At 46.5% G+C, this 16413-nt stretch overlaps 1 protein-coding gene across 1 annotated transcript; it reads left to right on the forward strand.

Annotated features, from left to right (window-relative positions):
• Positions 1–458: 458 nt before the first annotated feature.
• Positions 459–5231, forward strand: LOC119170792 (chitin deacetylase 1-like). Its single transcript, XM_037422055.2, has 4 exons — positions 459–588; positions 1560–1805; positions 2897–3368; positions 3906–5231. The coding sequence occupies exons 1-4, from the start codon at positions 528–530 to the stop codon at positions 4738–4740; spliced, it is 1614 nt and encodes a 537-aa protein (XP_037277952.1). The 5' UTR covers positions 459–527; the 3' UTR covers positions 4741–5231.
• Positions 5232–16413: the final 11182 nt, after the last annotated feature.

Consider the following 16413-nt stretch of genomic DNA (forward strand, 5'->3'; position numbering starts at 1 on the left):
AGCGCTTGAGCTCCCTCAACAACAGTAGCTAACACAATGGTCCATAATGAGTCGATCGGTGACATACGAGTTATATAGACATCAGCTTTGACAGACGGGCAGCGCAACGTTTCGTTTACCAAACGACCTGTTCATGAGCCACAAGCCAAATCGTTGCACTCGTGCATAGTGATTAGAAAACAGACGTGCAAGTTGAAGAAAAGCATGGAGTAAGTTTTACGCAGGCGTCTTCGCAAATTCGGGGGACCCGGTCCGTGAGGATGAAGGGGGGGGGGGGCGCACCACCATAAGTTCATCGTCGTCGGCAGTACCGCGAGAAAGCATTCTGGCTCTTCTCGAAGCGCCCGCGAAGCGCTTTCGCTTGCCGTAGCGGCGAGGACGTTGCCTCTCGGCAAGCTGACGTGGGAGCCCGCGCGGCCAATGGCGGCTGCCCCAGAAACGCGCTGGGAAAGGGGGGCCCGTGTGCCAAGTAGGACCTATATAAGCCTGGCCGGCTGTCGGGGCCGGGCTTCTGCACTGCCGACACCATGGGGACACATACGGTGCGGCTCATCGGCGCCTTCCTCCTCGCCCTAGTCTCCACACACGGTAGGCAATGATCCCCCCGTACCTCGACCCCAAGGTTCGAACCCGTGACCCTATTCGCCGCCAGTGAACTCGCTATCGGTCATCGATTCAACCAGCCCGTTGAAGGCAAAGCCAACCTTCAGCACGTGCCGAACGCTTCCCGCCACAGGCCAGTCGTCGCCTGTGGTTTCCGCGTAAAGCTGACCTGGACCTAAGACGTGTGCTTGTCGTCGGCTTTGCCTTCATCGGACATCGTGTGGACTTCGATCGCGTTCATCGGCGCCACTTGCATTGGTGTTAAGCTGAACAGAAGGTCCGGCCCTTCCTGCTCAGTCTAATCATCATGGATCCATTTTGTGGAATAACGACCCAGCATCAGCCGGTAACACCGTAATGAATGCCCTAACTCAGCTTGACGTCGAACTCAGACGATCCGAGTGATTCTGCACGCGCCCGCTGCCTGTCCGCTGGCACCGAGATAAATAATTTAAGCTAAGGGCCTTCAAATAATTTGTAGTACCAAGTTGACCGTAAGCCCGTCATAAAGCTATCGCACAAAGTAGATCTAGTGCAGATGTGATGTTATGAATTATTATGTTCTCAACATCGCCCAATTCTTTTTTACAGTTTATTTAGCGGAACCGAGCAACTTCTGGTTTCTACAATTGTAGGAGACCTGATACTCTCAGGCAACATGACAGAAAGTAGATTCCTCTGTAGCATAAGTGACCAAATATTGTGGTAATTTGTTATCATTAAATGTTTCTACTACTTCACACTATGTTTCCGAAACGGGTATCTCTGTTGCAGTGGTAATAATAGATCAATTCATAGAATTACATGGGCTTTAATTGCCCTAATTGTGAACTTTTTGCCCTGAATTGAATCTATGGCTTTAGTCGACGCTGCACCCACGTGAAGCGCCTCATTATGTAGATGAGATCTTGACTGTTATTGTAACCAATATTTGTGCGCGTTGGTCCTCCCACCAGGTACCTGGGCCACCTCCATAGTGAAACGGCAAATCTCTACGGACATCGAGAATGATGCCGAGCTCTGCAAGGGCCGCTCACCCTCGGAATACTTCCGTCTCACGGCGGACGAAGACTGCCGTGACGTAGTTCGGTGTTCCGTCCAGGGTCTGCTGGCACTCAGGTGTCCATCTGGCCTCGCCTTTGACATTGAGAAACAGACGTGCGACTGGAAAGCCAACGTCAAGAACTGCGAACAGCTTGAGAGTAAGACTTCTACTTCCCTCCTCGCTAGCTCTTGTTAGTACGTTTATGGTTGCACTGCCCTTATGTTTTTGCTTTCGCGCAACTTTCAAGATAGAAAGCACCGCTATTTGGTCAGAAAAATCTTCAAATCAGTCTTTTAATGGTTCTGTGGAGTCACCAGAGCTCGTTACATGAACGTTTCTCGCGTAACGCCGGAGAAAAATGTTTTAACGGCGAATGACTTCTGCATGTGGTGTGAGTGTAGTGTGGGGCGTGTTACTGAGGGGATACTAAATATATTAATGTATGACATGCTCTTCACGACCGCCGTCGTTTTTTACGCATTGTGAGTCGTGAGACACGCTTGAATAGAAGGAATAAAAGCAATTATTCACAGAAAATTGTTATAGGTAGACGTTTTTTTTTTCGCAGCGTCTGCATTGTGTGGAAACAGTTTAAGTATATCTGTAGGAATCCATTCTCGCTTATAGTTTATTATTGATATAAATTTTCACGTAAGTAAGAGATGTGTTCAATTCAATAAACTTTTAATGGCGCTAAGTATTTCACTGTTCCATGATCATACAGACGAAGCAAGGTAGTATCTTTTATGAGCAACTACTACAACATCTTCGCTGCACGAAGAGCTATAATAACGCACGTAGTTAAGTCTAAAAACTTCAAATCGAATGCCAACTGAATACAGATATTTATTTTTATGACAAATACTTCGACTAACAGTGAGTGATGAACTTATCACGGTGAGCTGTTTTGTAAATAGTTTTGTGTATACCAAGCGTCCTGCTATCCTCTCTACTGCGAGATCTTAACTCTTAAATTGATGTGAGATTAAGTGTACATTTATTTTTGTGCTTTCATCATTCCACCTGTAACATGCAAGTTTTGAATTTTTACCTCACTTGAACTAAGGTTGATGAAGAAAGCAGCCGATAGTGTATGATTGTCTGATAGCGTGTCGTTCGTTGTATTCGATCAATGTATTTAGTTCCCAGTTGCTAAGCAGAACCTCTTGAATAAATTTGGATTGAATGTTATGAAGAGCTTCAGTACATTGTGTGCCTCATCAATGCCTCCTGCCTTACGCCCTGCAGAGCCTCGGTTAGTCGCCCCTCTCCTGGCGACAGATGAGCCAATCTGTGAAACCGGCAAGTTGGCCTGCGGAAATGGCGACTGCATTGCCAAAGAGATGTTCTGTAACGGCAACCCCGATTGCAGTGATGGTTCAGACGAGAATGCCTGCACAGTTGACAAAGATCCCAACAGAGCACCTCCCTGCGACCAGAGTCAGTGCGTGCTTCCCGATTGTTTCTGCTCCGCTGACGGCACTCAGATCCCGGGCCGTCTGGAGCCAAACGTGGTGCCGCAGATGATCACCATCACCTTCGACGATGCTATCAACAACAACAACATCGACATCTACGAGAAGATCTTCAAGGAGGGCCGCAACAACCCGAATGGCTGCCAAATCAAGGCCACCTTTTTTGTTTCGCACAAGTACACCAACTACTCCGCTGTGCAGGAGCTCCACCGCCGGGGACACGAAATGGCTGCGCACTCAATCACGTGAGGAAGCCTTCTTGTCTGTACACTTCCTTTAGCCTCGATGTCTGGTATCTGGCGACTTAAAGAAAGTCGAAGCAATTTAGAATCAGCGCGATGCCCCGCCGAGGTCACGGAAATGCCTTGTGAGGGACGCGGCGCTCAGGGGGTCACTGCAACAACATCAGATCACGAGAAAAGAGGATCCATATCTCTAAACGCAGCTTTCCGTTTCTAATGCAGGTGAAAGTGACCTCTTCTTTACATAGTTTTCGTTTTCGCGTATTCTATCGCCCACTGTCGGCACAGATCACGCGCGACACGCAATTTTTTATTGCGCAAAAGAAAAAGTGGCCCCCGAAGCAGCAGCAAATGCGGTCGTGCAGTTACAAATCAAGAGAACAGGCGGTCCTTCCTTGCAGCCTCTTATCTCGCTCTCTATCGAAAGCGCCGCGTGGTTCTGCTCGGCCGCTGTCCTTGTTGGGCCTGTTACAAACTTGTTCTGCGCCGGCGTGACCGCTTTGCTGATGGCGTCTCTTTTTGCTCCCTCTGCGCGCACAGGCACAAGCACGATGAGAAGTACTGGTCCGAGGCCAGCACGGAGACCTGGGCCAAGGAGATGGCTGGGGTGCGTCTCATCATGGAACGCTTCGCCAACATCACTGACAATTCGATCGTGGGAGTGCGTGCCCCCTACCTCAGGGTGGGCGGCAACAGCCAGTTCTTCATGATGGAAGAGCAGGCCTTCCTGTACGACTCGACCATCGCAGCCCCGCTGAGCAACCCTCCTCTGTGGCCTTACACTCTCTACTTCCGTATGCCCCACAAGTGTCACGGAAACGGCCAGAACTGCCCGAGCCGATCTCACGCCGTCTGGGAGATGGTCATGAACGAGCTCGACCGCAGGGATGACCCAACTTTCGACGAGGATTTGGCTGGTTGCGCCATGGTTGACTCTTGCAGCAACATCATCTCGGGCGAGCAATTTTACAATTTCCTTAACCACAACCTGGACAGGCACTACAAGACCAACCGCGCGCCTCTCGGACTCTACTTCCATGCCGGTTGGCTGAAGCTGAACCCAGAGTACTTAGACGCGTTCATTCAATGGATCGACGAGACTCTGGACAAGAACGACGTGTTCTTCGTCACCATGACGCAGGTGCTGCAGTGGATGCAGCAGCCTACAGAGCTTTCGGCCATCAGGGACTTCGCACCCTGGAAGGAGAAGTGTGACGTCAAGGGCCAGGCGCACTGCAGCCTGCCCAACGCCTGCCCACTGACAACCAGGGAACTGCCCGGTGAAACCATCCGTCTGCACACGTGCGTCGAGTGTCCACAGAACTACCCGTGGCTCGAAGACCCGACGGGAGACTACTTCGCCTTCCGCAAGTAGAAACCGCTGTGTTCGTCATCGCCTTCCGCGCCCTTGGGGCAGGCGGTGACGGCATCTTCTTCGGGACCGGTCTGGCCTCGCCGCCTGGACTGTTGCCCAAGGACGCCGGCGGCTACGTGGATCACAATCAGCCGGCAGCAGGTGCCGTTACGCCGTCCCCACTCGGACTCTCTGCTCGCTCACCCCCTGCCAGCTGGACTGCTTGCCGCGAAGTGTCCCGTTGCTTGCGCGCTCCGGCCGGCAGAAAAAGGGCGTGCCCGCGACATGTGTGTGATTCCCAATAAAAAACGCCCCTCCTCCGTCACCGTCTCCAGTCACGCAGAACTGATGCAGTGCGCCGCGCCAGTAGTGTGTCCGGCCACGCGCGACCTCGTGGTTGCCGCTGTGTACCGAGAGACCGTCGCCTTGACGCGGCGCCTTCCTACTTTCTGGTCTCGAACGCCTGAAAAGCATGCTTGGGTCGGCGTCAATAAAGAAGTGATTTTTCCGTTCGTTCCTCCTTTTCCTGTGCATTCAGTGCGCACTCCAATTAGTGAGCGCGTTTAGATACAGCTAATTAAAACTATTTATACCCAGACCACCCTCGTACGAGTCGCATTCCTCTGGGCAGCTTAACGGCTAGCTGGCCCCTTCATTGCGTAGAGTTTTCGCATGCCGAAACCATGGTGTAACTATGGAGATAACACTCTATTAGGAGTTCAGCATATTGTAGCCAACGCTAAACGATCACTCCGGATGTATATATGATGATAATCTCACTTCTTTGCACTCAGTAATTTAGGTTAGCACATGTTATGCTTCGCTTGATTTTAATGAGCTCATAGTACACTTGTGAAACAGTACACAACTTACGTATATTCTGCAATTATACAAGAGGGTTGCACAGTGTTCCCTTGTGCATACTCACTCGAAAACTCTTGCGACATTGAAATTTGATCCGGGTGAAAGCTTATACATATGAAATGGCAAGTTTAAAAGCAGTCCAGGGCAGTAACATTAGTTATTCTAGTGAATTTCTTGTGTAACATTGACAGCCACAGAAAGAGAGCGTTATGTGTGCCTGACGTTTCTCCCGTACGTGAGTTGAAATTTTCTCGCGTCATTATTCGCAGCTTACAAGGAAGTACACGGGAATGCAAGGCTACAGACCAGACACCGCAGTATTACGCAGTTCGGCAGCGCCACGTCGCGCGCGTAATTCTATACTCTAAGTGCGCGATAAGGTCGTTCATTAACATCACGGAGCCCTGCTTTGAAAACATTGACGCTTGCCTTATTATCATTAACGGGTGCGTATACTGCGGCAGCCCAGAGGTCCTTGTCCCTGGCGCAACCATTAGCAATGCCTCGGGCACGCATAGTTCGCCTCGCACGCATCGAGCAATCGTCGTGGTCACTCTCTGGAGCAGTCATTCACGCCTCGTCGGAATCCCGACCTGGAACCAAACGCAAATGAGGCACCAATATGCCGCTCAGCGCGTGTTCCTCGTCGTCGGCGTATAACGGGTTCACGCTCGGCTCGCGTCGGGTGACTCGCCGCCTCGCGCTCGGGTGCGTCTTCGTCGACGCTGCGGGGCTAAGACGAACAAGCGAGGAAAAATTCGTACGCCCATGCCGGCGTGAGTCTATCGTCGGCGTTTTCTGTGCAGCGTCGCGTGGGCTGCAGTCACAGCGTTTGCTTCCTCAGCGGATGATGTAGCTCGAATTTTCCTGTAGCTCGATGTAATGCAAACAAAACGTACGCGTGAGTTGGAAAACAACAGTCCCACGGGACGGCCAAGCTGTTTCAAGCTGACAGTAATATAGATATAACACAAAACACACGCGTATACGTTTGTATATAAAATCGGTGTATCGCGTAAATAGCAACTTTGACGAACAAATAATCTTTAGACGAGAGCACAGATAGCGCACGCTTTTACAAAGCTGGAGCCTTGAAAAAAACAAAGGCGCACGCCCATTTTAAACGGTATATTCACTATTACATACTTTCCTGGTCGTCCGAAGGTAATTCTGCTAAAGCTGTACATGTCTAGGTGAAAATAATTGCTCAACTTTTCTGAAGACATCGGCTTGTCATTGACTGGCAAACACACAAGTTACAAATCCATGCACTATCTTGTTGCAGGAGTAACACCTTCGAAAACAGTCAGTTTGAAATAATCTCATTGCTTCAATAAATATAGTGATTTACTAGCACTGTGGAGCACACTAACGCAACTTAGTACGCTATCGATACTGATTACTTCAAATACAAGTCGTGCGGTTACTTTCTGTCAAAATTAGACGCTACGCAACCCTGTACGTTGTGCATACAATATTTCGGTTTCATTTGTACGCCGCTGTAACTGTGTCACGGTAACCAGTGCGCGCAGATCATCCCACGGCTTGGACGGAAGAGTCGAGATCGGCGAACCCGTCATCATAAGATCGATAAGCCACTCTTTCATTGCCCTTATTCAGCGTCCATCTTGAAATGAAAGCGAGCTCGCATTGGACCAGTTACCCAGATGTACGGCAATCGCCTGCTGCAACGTACGGTACGGACAACACGAACAGACGTCCTGCATACAGCTCCGCTGCTCGCAACTTCTTCGAGACAGCCAACAGGGCTGTTCTAGTTAATGGCGAACTCGGCGGCGGCCGCCGCGGCGAAACCGGTCGGCGTTTTCTCTCCGCCCGAACAGCGTCGTTGTAGCTGCCGCCAGCGTACGCTGGCCTCATTGACTGTGGCGGCGGGAGGGCGCTGACGACACGAAGCCGAGCGCTACCATTTGCGGCCTCGGTCGTCGAAAAAGTGCCGCTGCACGAGCAACGCTCAAGCTAACTACTGTTGTCTGAAAAGACAAAAAAAATGATAAAAAAGGGTGCGTCACTTGCTCCGAGTACCAACGTGCAGCTCGTTTTCGCTCAGCGGCTGCATGACATGACCAGAACTTTATTTATGTCCTGACGGACAGACATTTAGAAGAGCCATAGGCCTTGTCTGTCCGAACTTGGTAGTTTCTCATCAGATTTTTTTTTTCGTGTCATTTGCGTACTGTACACATTCTCAAAGAATGTGCCCTACATTCTCATCTTCATGACCACGACTGCGTTCCCGTAAGCTGGATCGGTGTGCCGTGTACAGGAAGCTTTCATTTACGCTACTTCCATTCGAGGTCTGTGAAATAACGTCTCTATGCTGGTGTGAGATGCGTTATTGAAAATTTTCTGTGTAGATGACCTTTACAGATTAGAGGGACACTAAAGTCAACTATTAAGTCGAACTTGATTGTTAAAATGGCAGTCTAAAAACCTCGAAGTGTTACTTTTGTGCCAAGGAAGGGCCTATATTGAAAAAAATTATGTTTTAGTGCTCCGCAGCGGGTTTGCGCACTTCAAATTACCCGCCTCAAAAAGCGGACCGACCGGACCGTCTCACGTCACTGTAGCCATGCACAACGTTGCCCGGTTTCACTGTGCTAGTAGCAGCAGACTGAAGGCAGCGGAAGCCACAGCAGCAACAACAGCCATTGATCAATTTCCCGCCATTGGCTTCGAGATTGCAGGTGCTTTTGTTTCAACTGCGCCCCGCTGGATGGCACCACCTGTACCTTGTAACCACGCGAAAATTGAATTTTTTGACCACTCGCGCCATTCCCCATAGTAACATCCGGCGATTTTTTTTTTCAAAAATCAAACAGTAACGAACAAACAGCATTTTATCGCGTCTCTTATTGCACGGAAGCTTCTTTATTTACTGCAGTCAGATTCATTTCTGTGAATAATTGTAGGCGGTCCGTCTGATGTCATCGGGATTATTTTGAAAATGTCCTACTGCGGCGCTTGTGTCCTTGTGCATTTCTCAATTTCTCGTGAGTAGGGCACTGTTGTTGATAATATTGTCGTTTTATTTGTTGTCATACATTGCGCTTTCGCTCTGACGTAAATTGTTATTTGAATTTAGTGTACCTTTAATGACTCCTTTCATTTAGAGCTGTGACACCACATTAATTAAAACTGGGGTTAGCTATCAGTATTTTATTATTTTCAATACGTACCCTAGAGATTGTGATGTCCTGTCCTTCATTCAAAGCTTTTTGACGAGTCTGTCTCCATTAACGTTGCCCTAAAGCAAAATGAACGCGTTCCTGTTAGGCTGAAAAACTACCTAAACGCCTATATTACGTACGACATTGTACTCAAATTATTTTTCAGGCACCTGCAGAAAATGAATATGTAAACAGCTAAATATGTCATTTTGTATGTGTGTAATTGTAAGCTTATTTGTATAGATTCAACAAGCTTGATGATCCAGACTTCTTTTACTGTATGTATCCGTACTGCTAATGTCTCCCAAATAAAATTCAGAATTTTAAATCTTCGACAAAACGTTGCGATAATATATTTTCAGTGCAGTAGCCTCACAGTAACATATCGTCAAGAGAAGTTCTCATAACAACACCCATTTTCTTATACGAGTGGCATTTAAAGTCCACTGTTGTTCCATGCAAAGATAGCTTTAACCCGTTGACGTCCACACTCTTCGGGGCCGTTCCGGCCTGGTATCCCGCCAAAAACTTTTCGCACCCTATGGTGGCATGGGTCGCAGTATATAAATCACAATAAAGTTCGAAAATAGGCGTAGTAGAATAGCAAACTTTGTTCTATTGTGTTAGTGATGCTTCACTGAATAAACTGTTAAAGTAGGATTTTTGTGCGTGAAAAACATTGAAGCACACAGGCATGTGAAGAGCAACTACGCCTTTTTTGCACCGATCGGATCTGAGACTTTTTGCTGTGTACCTTGCAAAATATTTACGGCCTTGAGAGATTCTTCGTTAAGTTTGTTTTGCAGGATCTTAGGAGTTAAATTAGCCGACTCGGCGGCCTGTGGGCGCACAGATGAGGCCGTGACCGGCGGATATTCGTGCGTCCCCATGTATCAAAAAAGCCGGGAACACGCACCCTTAGCCGCTGAAAAACGGACTCACACACACTTACAAACAGCTTCAAAAACGACGAAAAGTTTTGTCCATCTAAGTTAACAAATCTACAAACTCGTGGACGCTTTACTTTGGCTATAATAAAAGCCAAGGAAATATTCAAGTTTTAAATGCGAAGCATTTCTTAGCGAACTTCGGCGACATTGAGCGTATCTATCTATCTATCTATCTATCTATCTATCTATCTATCTATCTATCTATCTATCTATCTATCAATCTATCTATCTATCTATCTATCTATCTATCTATCTATCTAGCCACTTACGTTTGGGTGCTCTCGTGGTCACCCCCTTAACGTGGCGTGGACCAAAATTAGCATGGGAGGGTAAGATGGTTTGACGAATATGACGCGCTGGTCAAGACAATGTCACAATCCCGTCGCGTACGTCGTCAAACACTTCCCGACAGACAGTGGCACATACCCATGGGTGGGTGTGTGCCGCTGGTATGCGGGTATGTGCCACAGGTGATTTACACTTAGTATCTACCTAGGAACGACGAGAATACACAGGGGAAATTTTAACGCGCGAGCATCAAGAAATACCCGACATTGGTAGCGTTGACCCGACAAATGTAAAGAATAAATTTCAGGGTGGCAGCTGGAATCGAACCCAAGCATTCTGCGTGGCAATGAAACATTTCACCACAGAGCTACGCCAGGTCTCGGAACTACTTTTCAAATAGACGCCAATCTTTGTGAAACGTCCATAGAGGTTGCAGTGCTGCCTACCCAATTTTAAGAAGATTACATATGTACTCCCTCGATACAGGCTTCACGTCGGGTTATCGTCAATTGTGGTTAGTTGTCATGCACTGAAGTTGATTTATGTCGCAGTGTCCAAGACCAGCATCATCGTGAGAATCAGTGCTTTATATCAGCTTCTGGTGTTACTAATACACATGTTCCAGTTGGCATTGTTGTGCAACTGCAAACAACTGGTAAGTCTCTGCAACCTTTCAACTTATGTCTGTGCGTGCAACATTACTGCATATATTTAGCGTCATTCCATGACGTTTCACCCAATAAAAAATGCAACGCGGTCACTTTCTCTCCACACACTTCGCATAACGTTGATTCCCAGGTACGTGGGATCTGCCAATTTTTTTTCAGTGCCGTTGTATAAATTGAAGAATCATGTAATATGGTGCCTGTCAGAATTTATTCTCTTTGACATACCAGCAGATCTTTCATACAGTAAATACAATCAAGTAACCCAACTCAACGTTCATTTATATTAAGAGCCTGCCATCATATGCCACCCATGCAGAAACATGTACACTAAGCTCGGTTAAGGTATGTTAGCATTACGGAACCCGTGTTTGTTTGTCTTGAATTCCAACGTAAGATTCTTCCAACATTACTAATATAACGACTGCCTTTTCAAAAGCCGGGAATCTGCACACCAAAGCACAAATGTCAGCTTAAAGCCTGTGCAATCATTATGGCGATGAAAGGCACCGTCTGGTACCTCAGCAGCTGTGCAACTTAAAAAAAAACATTTCCATCACGTGCATTAAGAGGCAGGTGCATCTGTACTGACCACTCATTACTAATGATGGTTGCTTAGATTCTAAGATCCAAATCATAAGCGGCTTACACATTCGTGGAAGCTCTCGGAAGCGGGTACGTGCAGATACTGAAAAACAGCACCGGTACGTGCTGCCATGACTGAGCCATAGCTGTTGTGAAACATTTCTTGGAGAATACACGTTTTTTTTTTGCAACTATGATGCCCTATTTCAAAATCTGAGCTTGTAGAACACGTTCACGGAGAATAAATTTTAAAAAATGACTATTTTTTGCGTGGAAAATGGACCGATCCGACCAGTCACATATCGAATGCAATGACACGTATCTTCTGTACCCTGTTGCACGCACTGCTTTTTGTCGGTTATTATTCATTTCACACAACTTTCGAAGCATTATGAATACGACTGTTCGACCGAAATTTCTGGAATGAAACTGGAGCGCTGTGTTGGGTGAGGCATGTCTACCTAAGAGCGCTAACTATGAGGCATAATGTAATTTTATATTGCTTGTAATCACGAATGTAAGTTTGGTTACCAGCTTGTCCTTGAGAGCTTGACAAGTTTTATGATAAATATGAAGAACTAATGATGGATTACACTTAGCTCCCTGTCACATGAGCCCCTGGCGGATGAATGGAAGGATGTGGAACTTTAATGATCGCCCTGAGGTGCGCCACACAACGTACTGTGGGCCGCTCCAACGTTGGGACAGTCAAGCCATCCCCTCTGGACAGCGACTGGTGAAATCACGTCAAAACTGACAGACGTCTGCAAGGCTGTCATATGGAACCTTCGTTTTGAGCATGTATGTGCAGGCGCTGTGGTTCAATAAAGTCAATAAAACCTGCTTAATGCAAGCTATCTAGGCACAGTCTTGGTTTCCTTCAAACCATCCACTCTGACTAGCATTAACTTTCACTCCATTGAAATCGTAGCTATCATGACTTTATCAAAGAAGGACACTTAGATCCTAAAGACGCCTGGTTTTAAATAACGTTCTGGACTGATTTATTTTCTGGCAGACGACTACCCAACCCGAATCTCACGATGATGGTATGCTGAATGAAAATCATGTTCTCTTCCAGAACACAAACAAGACGTCTTTTTTTCATGTGCAACGTACCAAGTGCCCGATAGTTCGGACATAACCAACGTATTGACAGTGACCTAGATCGTTTAAGCGGCATACAAACTAATGTGCATTGATTTTTATGTTATTTTTCGTTGCCTGTACAATTAAAGAAGGAAGACAAGTGATTTCTTGGCGTCATGAGCACGAAAGCATCATAATTCAGAGAAAGTTCGCTACTAATTATATCATATCCTGTGTTATTTTACGTATGAGTTTTAGAATAACAGTAGTTGGCGTACATTCTGAAAGTCACTTGATAGGTATGGTTAGGATATTACAGTTTTGTCAACTGAAAATTCTAGCATCTGGCTCGCATGATCATAGATGCCGGCATTTGCGTAAAGGAAGCCTGAGATTTCCTGTTGGTGTGCGACAGGCAATAAAAATTTAAGTGGCTTCTTACTTTTCAAAAAGCACTGGCTACCCAATCATTAGGTGAGTCATCCAAAGAATGACAGCGGGCATAGCTGTCCACAGACGCTGCTAAAAAACGAACAAGCATTGTTGTTCTAAGCGCTCGTCAGTCATTTGTCTCCAAGAAGAGCAAATGATTACTAGTCATAATCCTTCAAACATCCTCATTGACACTGTAAGATTCTTGATATCATCACTAAGTATTATATTTACATGCAGAGGCGAAGGCCCTGATGTTGGACCATTTGAAATATTTGTATTGTAATCACTTTTGTATATTGACCCATCCATTAGCTGACGTCCATAGCAAGGTTGGTTAGTTGTAAAACCATTCGTAAACTTTAGCTACTTTTATTGTGGAATTACCAAGGTGACATTACCCAAGTGTCGCGATTGAAGTGAGAAGTAATACGTGATTCCAAATGCTGCAGTGCCGAAAGTTATTTGCATATCCACGCCACTGTTTCTGGAAGAGACCTGTCTACTTCTGTAATGCACGTCCTGGCAACACCATTTCCTTACATTGAACTAGCTATGCTTTTTACGGGGATGATGATTCCAAGCCGACTTCTGATGGCTCCTTTTGGTCATTGGGGCATGTGGAATCAGAACTGCAAAATCTTCTTTGCTAAGCCACGACAAACGCTAACGTGAAAATAACAAATAGAGTAGGCAACTATTTAGTACATAGAAAAAATTTGAGAACAAGCTGGTTGGATGTGTTTTGTACCTCTTTCATATTTGTCTTCAGTTCTTTTTTTCTCCGAACGATTGAGCAAAAACGTAAATATCATTCAGTACAGTCACATTTCCACTTTTCGCGATCTAAACTACAATTACATTAATCTTCCGTGCACCCGCTCTGCCTCCCCCCTCTCCCGCTGGTGTCACTCAGCAACTAAGCTGATTAAACGCCTTCGTATTGGACCATACACGCTGTCAGCCGTAATTTGCACGAACTGGCTCTCTGCGAACCTTTCGAGATCACTAGAGTGTTCGTTTTATTTGACTTATGAGGCTGTGAGGCATTGTTAGCTTGACTGTCAAGAGTTTCTTCTAAGGTGAAGTGCTCTTCTCGAGGTTCAAGGGCACGGTGACACGACGATATAACTTTGAACCACAATCCCTTCCCACTGCGACATGATATTTTCATGAAGGCAACAGAAGACTTTGAAGTTCAACGCTTCTTCGATATTGCGTTCAGGCCTCCAGAAAATAGTTTAGGAACATTCATCTGTTACAACCAGTCCGTTAATTACAATTAGATTTCAGGATAATTTTGAGGTGGCTTTACGGAGCTGCCACATACCCAACCACTGCTTCGCTCGGTACGTTGAAGTTCTAAGAAGACGTGATATCATCAGTACCGATTTACATGTGTGTCATTGGCAGCATCGCGAAAGCGGAAGGAACACACTCGAAAGAAAAGATAAAGTAATCAGGGTCAGTATTACTGACATAATTCAAATAGATCCCTGTTAGAATATTCAACACAGGTGACCGCGTGCTCAGTGAGCTCAAAGTAACCTGAGCCCTTATAAATACGAGTTAATTCTCTATTGTCCACATCACTGGTCACAGTAGATTCATTTTCGAATCTCGAGTACGTCTTAGGCCTGTTGAAGCATTCTTTCATTCAAGCATTGAGCTCCACGCTGGCGGCGGCACCCCGCTGTTGAGGCAGCGGGGTGCCGCCGCCTGCGAGGACCTCCTACACTGGCCTCTTGAAAGAGCCTGCTGCTCAGGCGTATCACGCTGCCGTTACAGCAGGGCCACCCGGGAAATGCTGCAGCCGTGGGCGAACGGTGGGAGCGAAGGGTCTCTGCTCAAAAAAGACAACGGTTTGGTTGCAAGCAGCAAGCAACAGCAGAGGCGGCGCAGCTTCGCGGAAGTAGTTTTCACTCGGGCCGCCCCTTCCCACTTCGCAGGAAGCCTGAATATTCCTGATCCTCTGGTTTCTCTCGCACTGTTTTCATTGTGTTGCCGAGCCTCGTGCCAAAACTACCTCCCCCGTTCCGCGCTGCAGACCAGACGGAGCGAAGAATTTCGAAAGCCTCTCTTATGGCCGAGCCAAGGTGGTTACTCGCCGTATCACGAAGTCGTGCCGCTGAGAGCTCGCTTAGAAGTATGCCTAGAAATTGTATCTCCCAAAAAAGGTTAGATTAAAAAAAATCCTTCAGTTTGTGATGCCGCACCGACATTACAATTCAACAAACTTTTTTGGTGACCAAAAATACACTATCAAGTTGCCTTCTCAAGGTGCACGTGAATTTAATGCACGAATAGTTCTAATACATTAAAATGCAATCACTGTGGCTGTTAATGAAACCCATGTCCTAAGCAATATGGTTTAGTCGCACCTGCTGCTGAAATATTCATATTACTGCCGTCGCATCCTGTGAGTTGGCAGAACATTCAACACAACATTTGAAGTACCTGCCTTCCGGCTCCCCGAGGTGGCTACATTCAATTTTCGAATCTCGAATCATGCAGTTTTATTCAGGTGGAGCTGGCAACGTCCTCATATGCCTCAGTTTCATGCGTCAAACGGGAGTTTATATTCCTGCAAAGTGATATAAATACCTTAGTGAGTGTCTCCGAAGACCTTCTGGGCAACAGATATGTCACCTAATTTCTTTTATTCTGCAAACCCCTGCATATCATATTTGTTATCCGACGCTACAAGTTCCGCTCGCTGCTACCAACAGAACCTGAAAACACAACCGCCGTTTGGGTACGTGTACGCATTGTTGAAGAGTTTTTCTCGAGTCTCGATACTTCTAGAGCCTGCAGAGCACGGCTACTTGAATTTGGAAGACAGCTGCCTCCTTACTGCACATCACGTGAATTTATTTCGATCGTTGTACTCCCGCAAAGGTAAATACTAAATATTTTCTAGAATTTACTCTGAGTTTTTTTATTCTACGTGCTCTGATAATGAGGCCAACTTGACCATGTGTACTTGCTCCGTACTTTATTCAACAGCGTCGGAATTAGGTCCGCATAAAATTTTATACAGTGGGCATTACTTCAACGCGTGCCTTCTCTACCGTCGTGAACTTTCTTACAGCGCAACACCAGAAAAAATACAGGACAGGGAAGGAGTAGAACAGAAAGAAAAGACGGCGCTGACTCACAACTGTTGTTTATTGGAAAAAACGGGTTGAACAATATTGGCAATATATATAGGTCCCAGCGGCCTACACCACAACATGCGCAGAATACGAGGTGCACCGAGGTAGCGTTATCACCATTTCTTTCTGTTCTATTCCTTCCCTGTCCTGTATTTTTTCTGGTGTTGCGCTGTAAGAAAGTTCACGATGGATCCTAACCAACTGGCCCGACTTACCGTCTTACTCCTTCTCTACCGTCTTGTTAAGGGACGTGATTTAAAAGCAGTGTTAAAGGGTTGGAAGGTGAAGCGTGGGATAAAATTGCCTGTCTGCTGTAAAACACAAGTCATTGAGTGATGTTTTACGCTGACTGCTCCTCTTTCATCACGTGATTTCACTGTCTTCATATTAGGTGCAGCGGTGAGGTATATCCTTCGGCGTTTTGCTGCAGGTGATGCAAAAGTCTTGCATAAACTTGGACAAGGTTTTTATGACC

Source organism: Rhipicephalus microplus, chromosome 2 (assembly GCF_043290135.1).
Source record: "Rhipicephalus microplus isolate Deutch F79 chromosome 2, USDA_Rmic, whole genome shotgun sequence".
Lineage (NCBI taxonomy): Eukaryota > Metazoa > Arthropoda > Arachnida > Ixodida > Ixodidae > Rhipicephalus > Rhipicephalus microplus.

Bases quoted from the DNA above. Each gene is read 5' to 3' on its own strand.
- LOC119170792 (XM_037422055.2), top strand. From the start codon at position 528: ATGGGGACACATACGGTGCGGCTCATCGGCGCCTTCCTCCTCGCCCTA. The intron at 589-1,559 runs GTAGGCAATGAT...TCCTCCCACCAG, and splicing joins CGCCCTAGTCTCCACACACG to GTACCTGGGCCACCTCCATA. The intron at 3,369-3,905 runs GTGAGGAAGCCT...CTGCGCGCACAG, and splicing joins ATGGCTGCGCACTCAATCAC to GCACAAGCACGATGAGAAGT.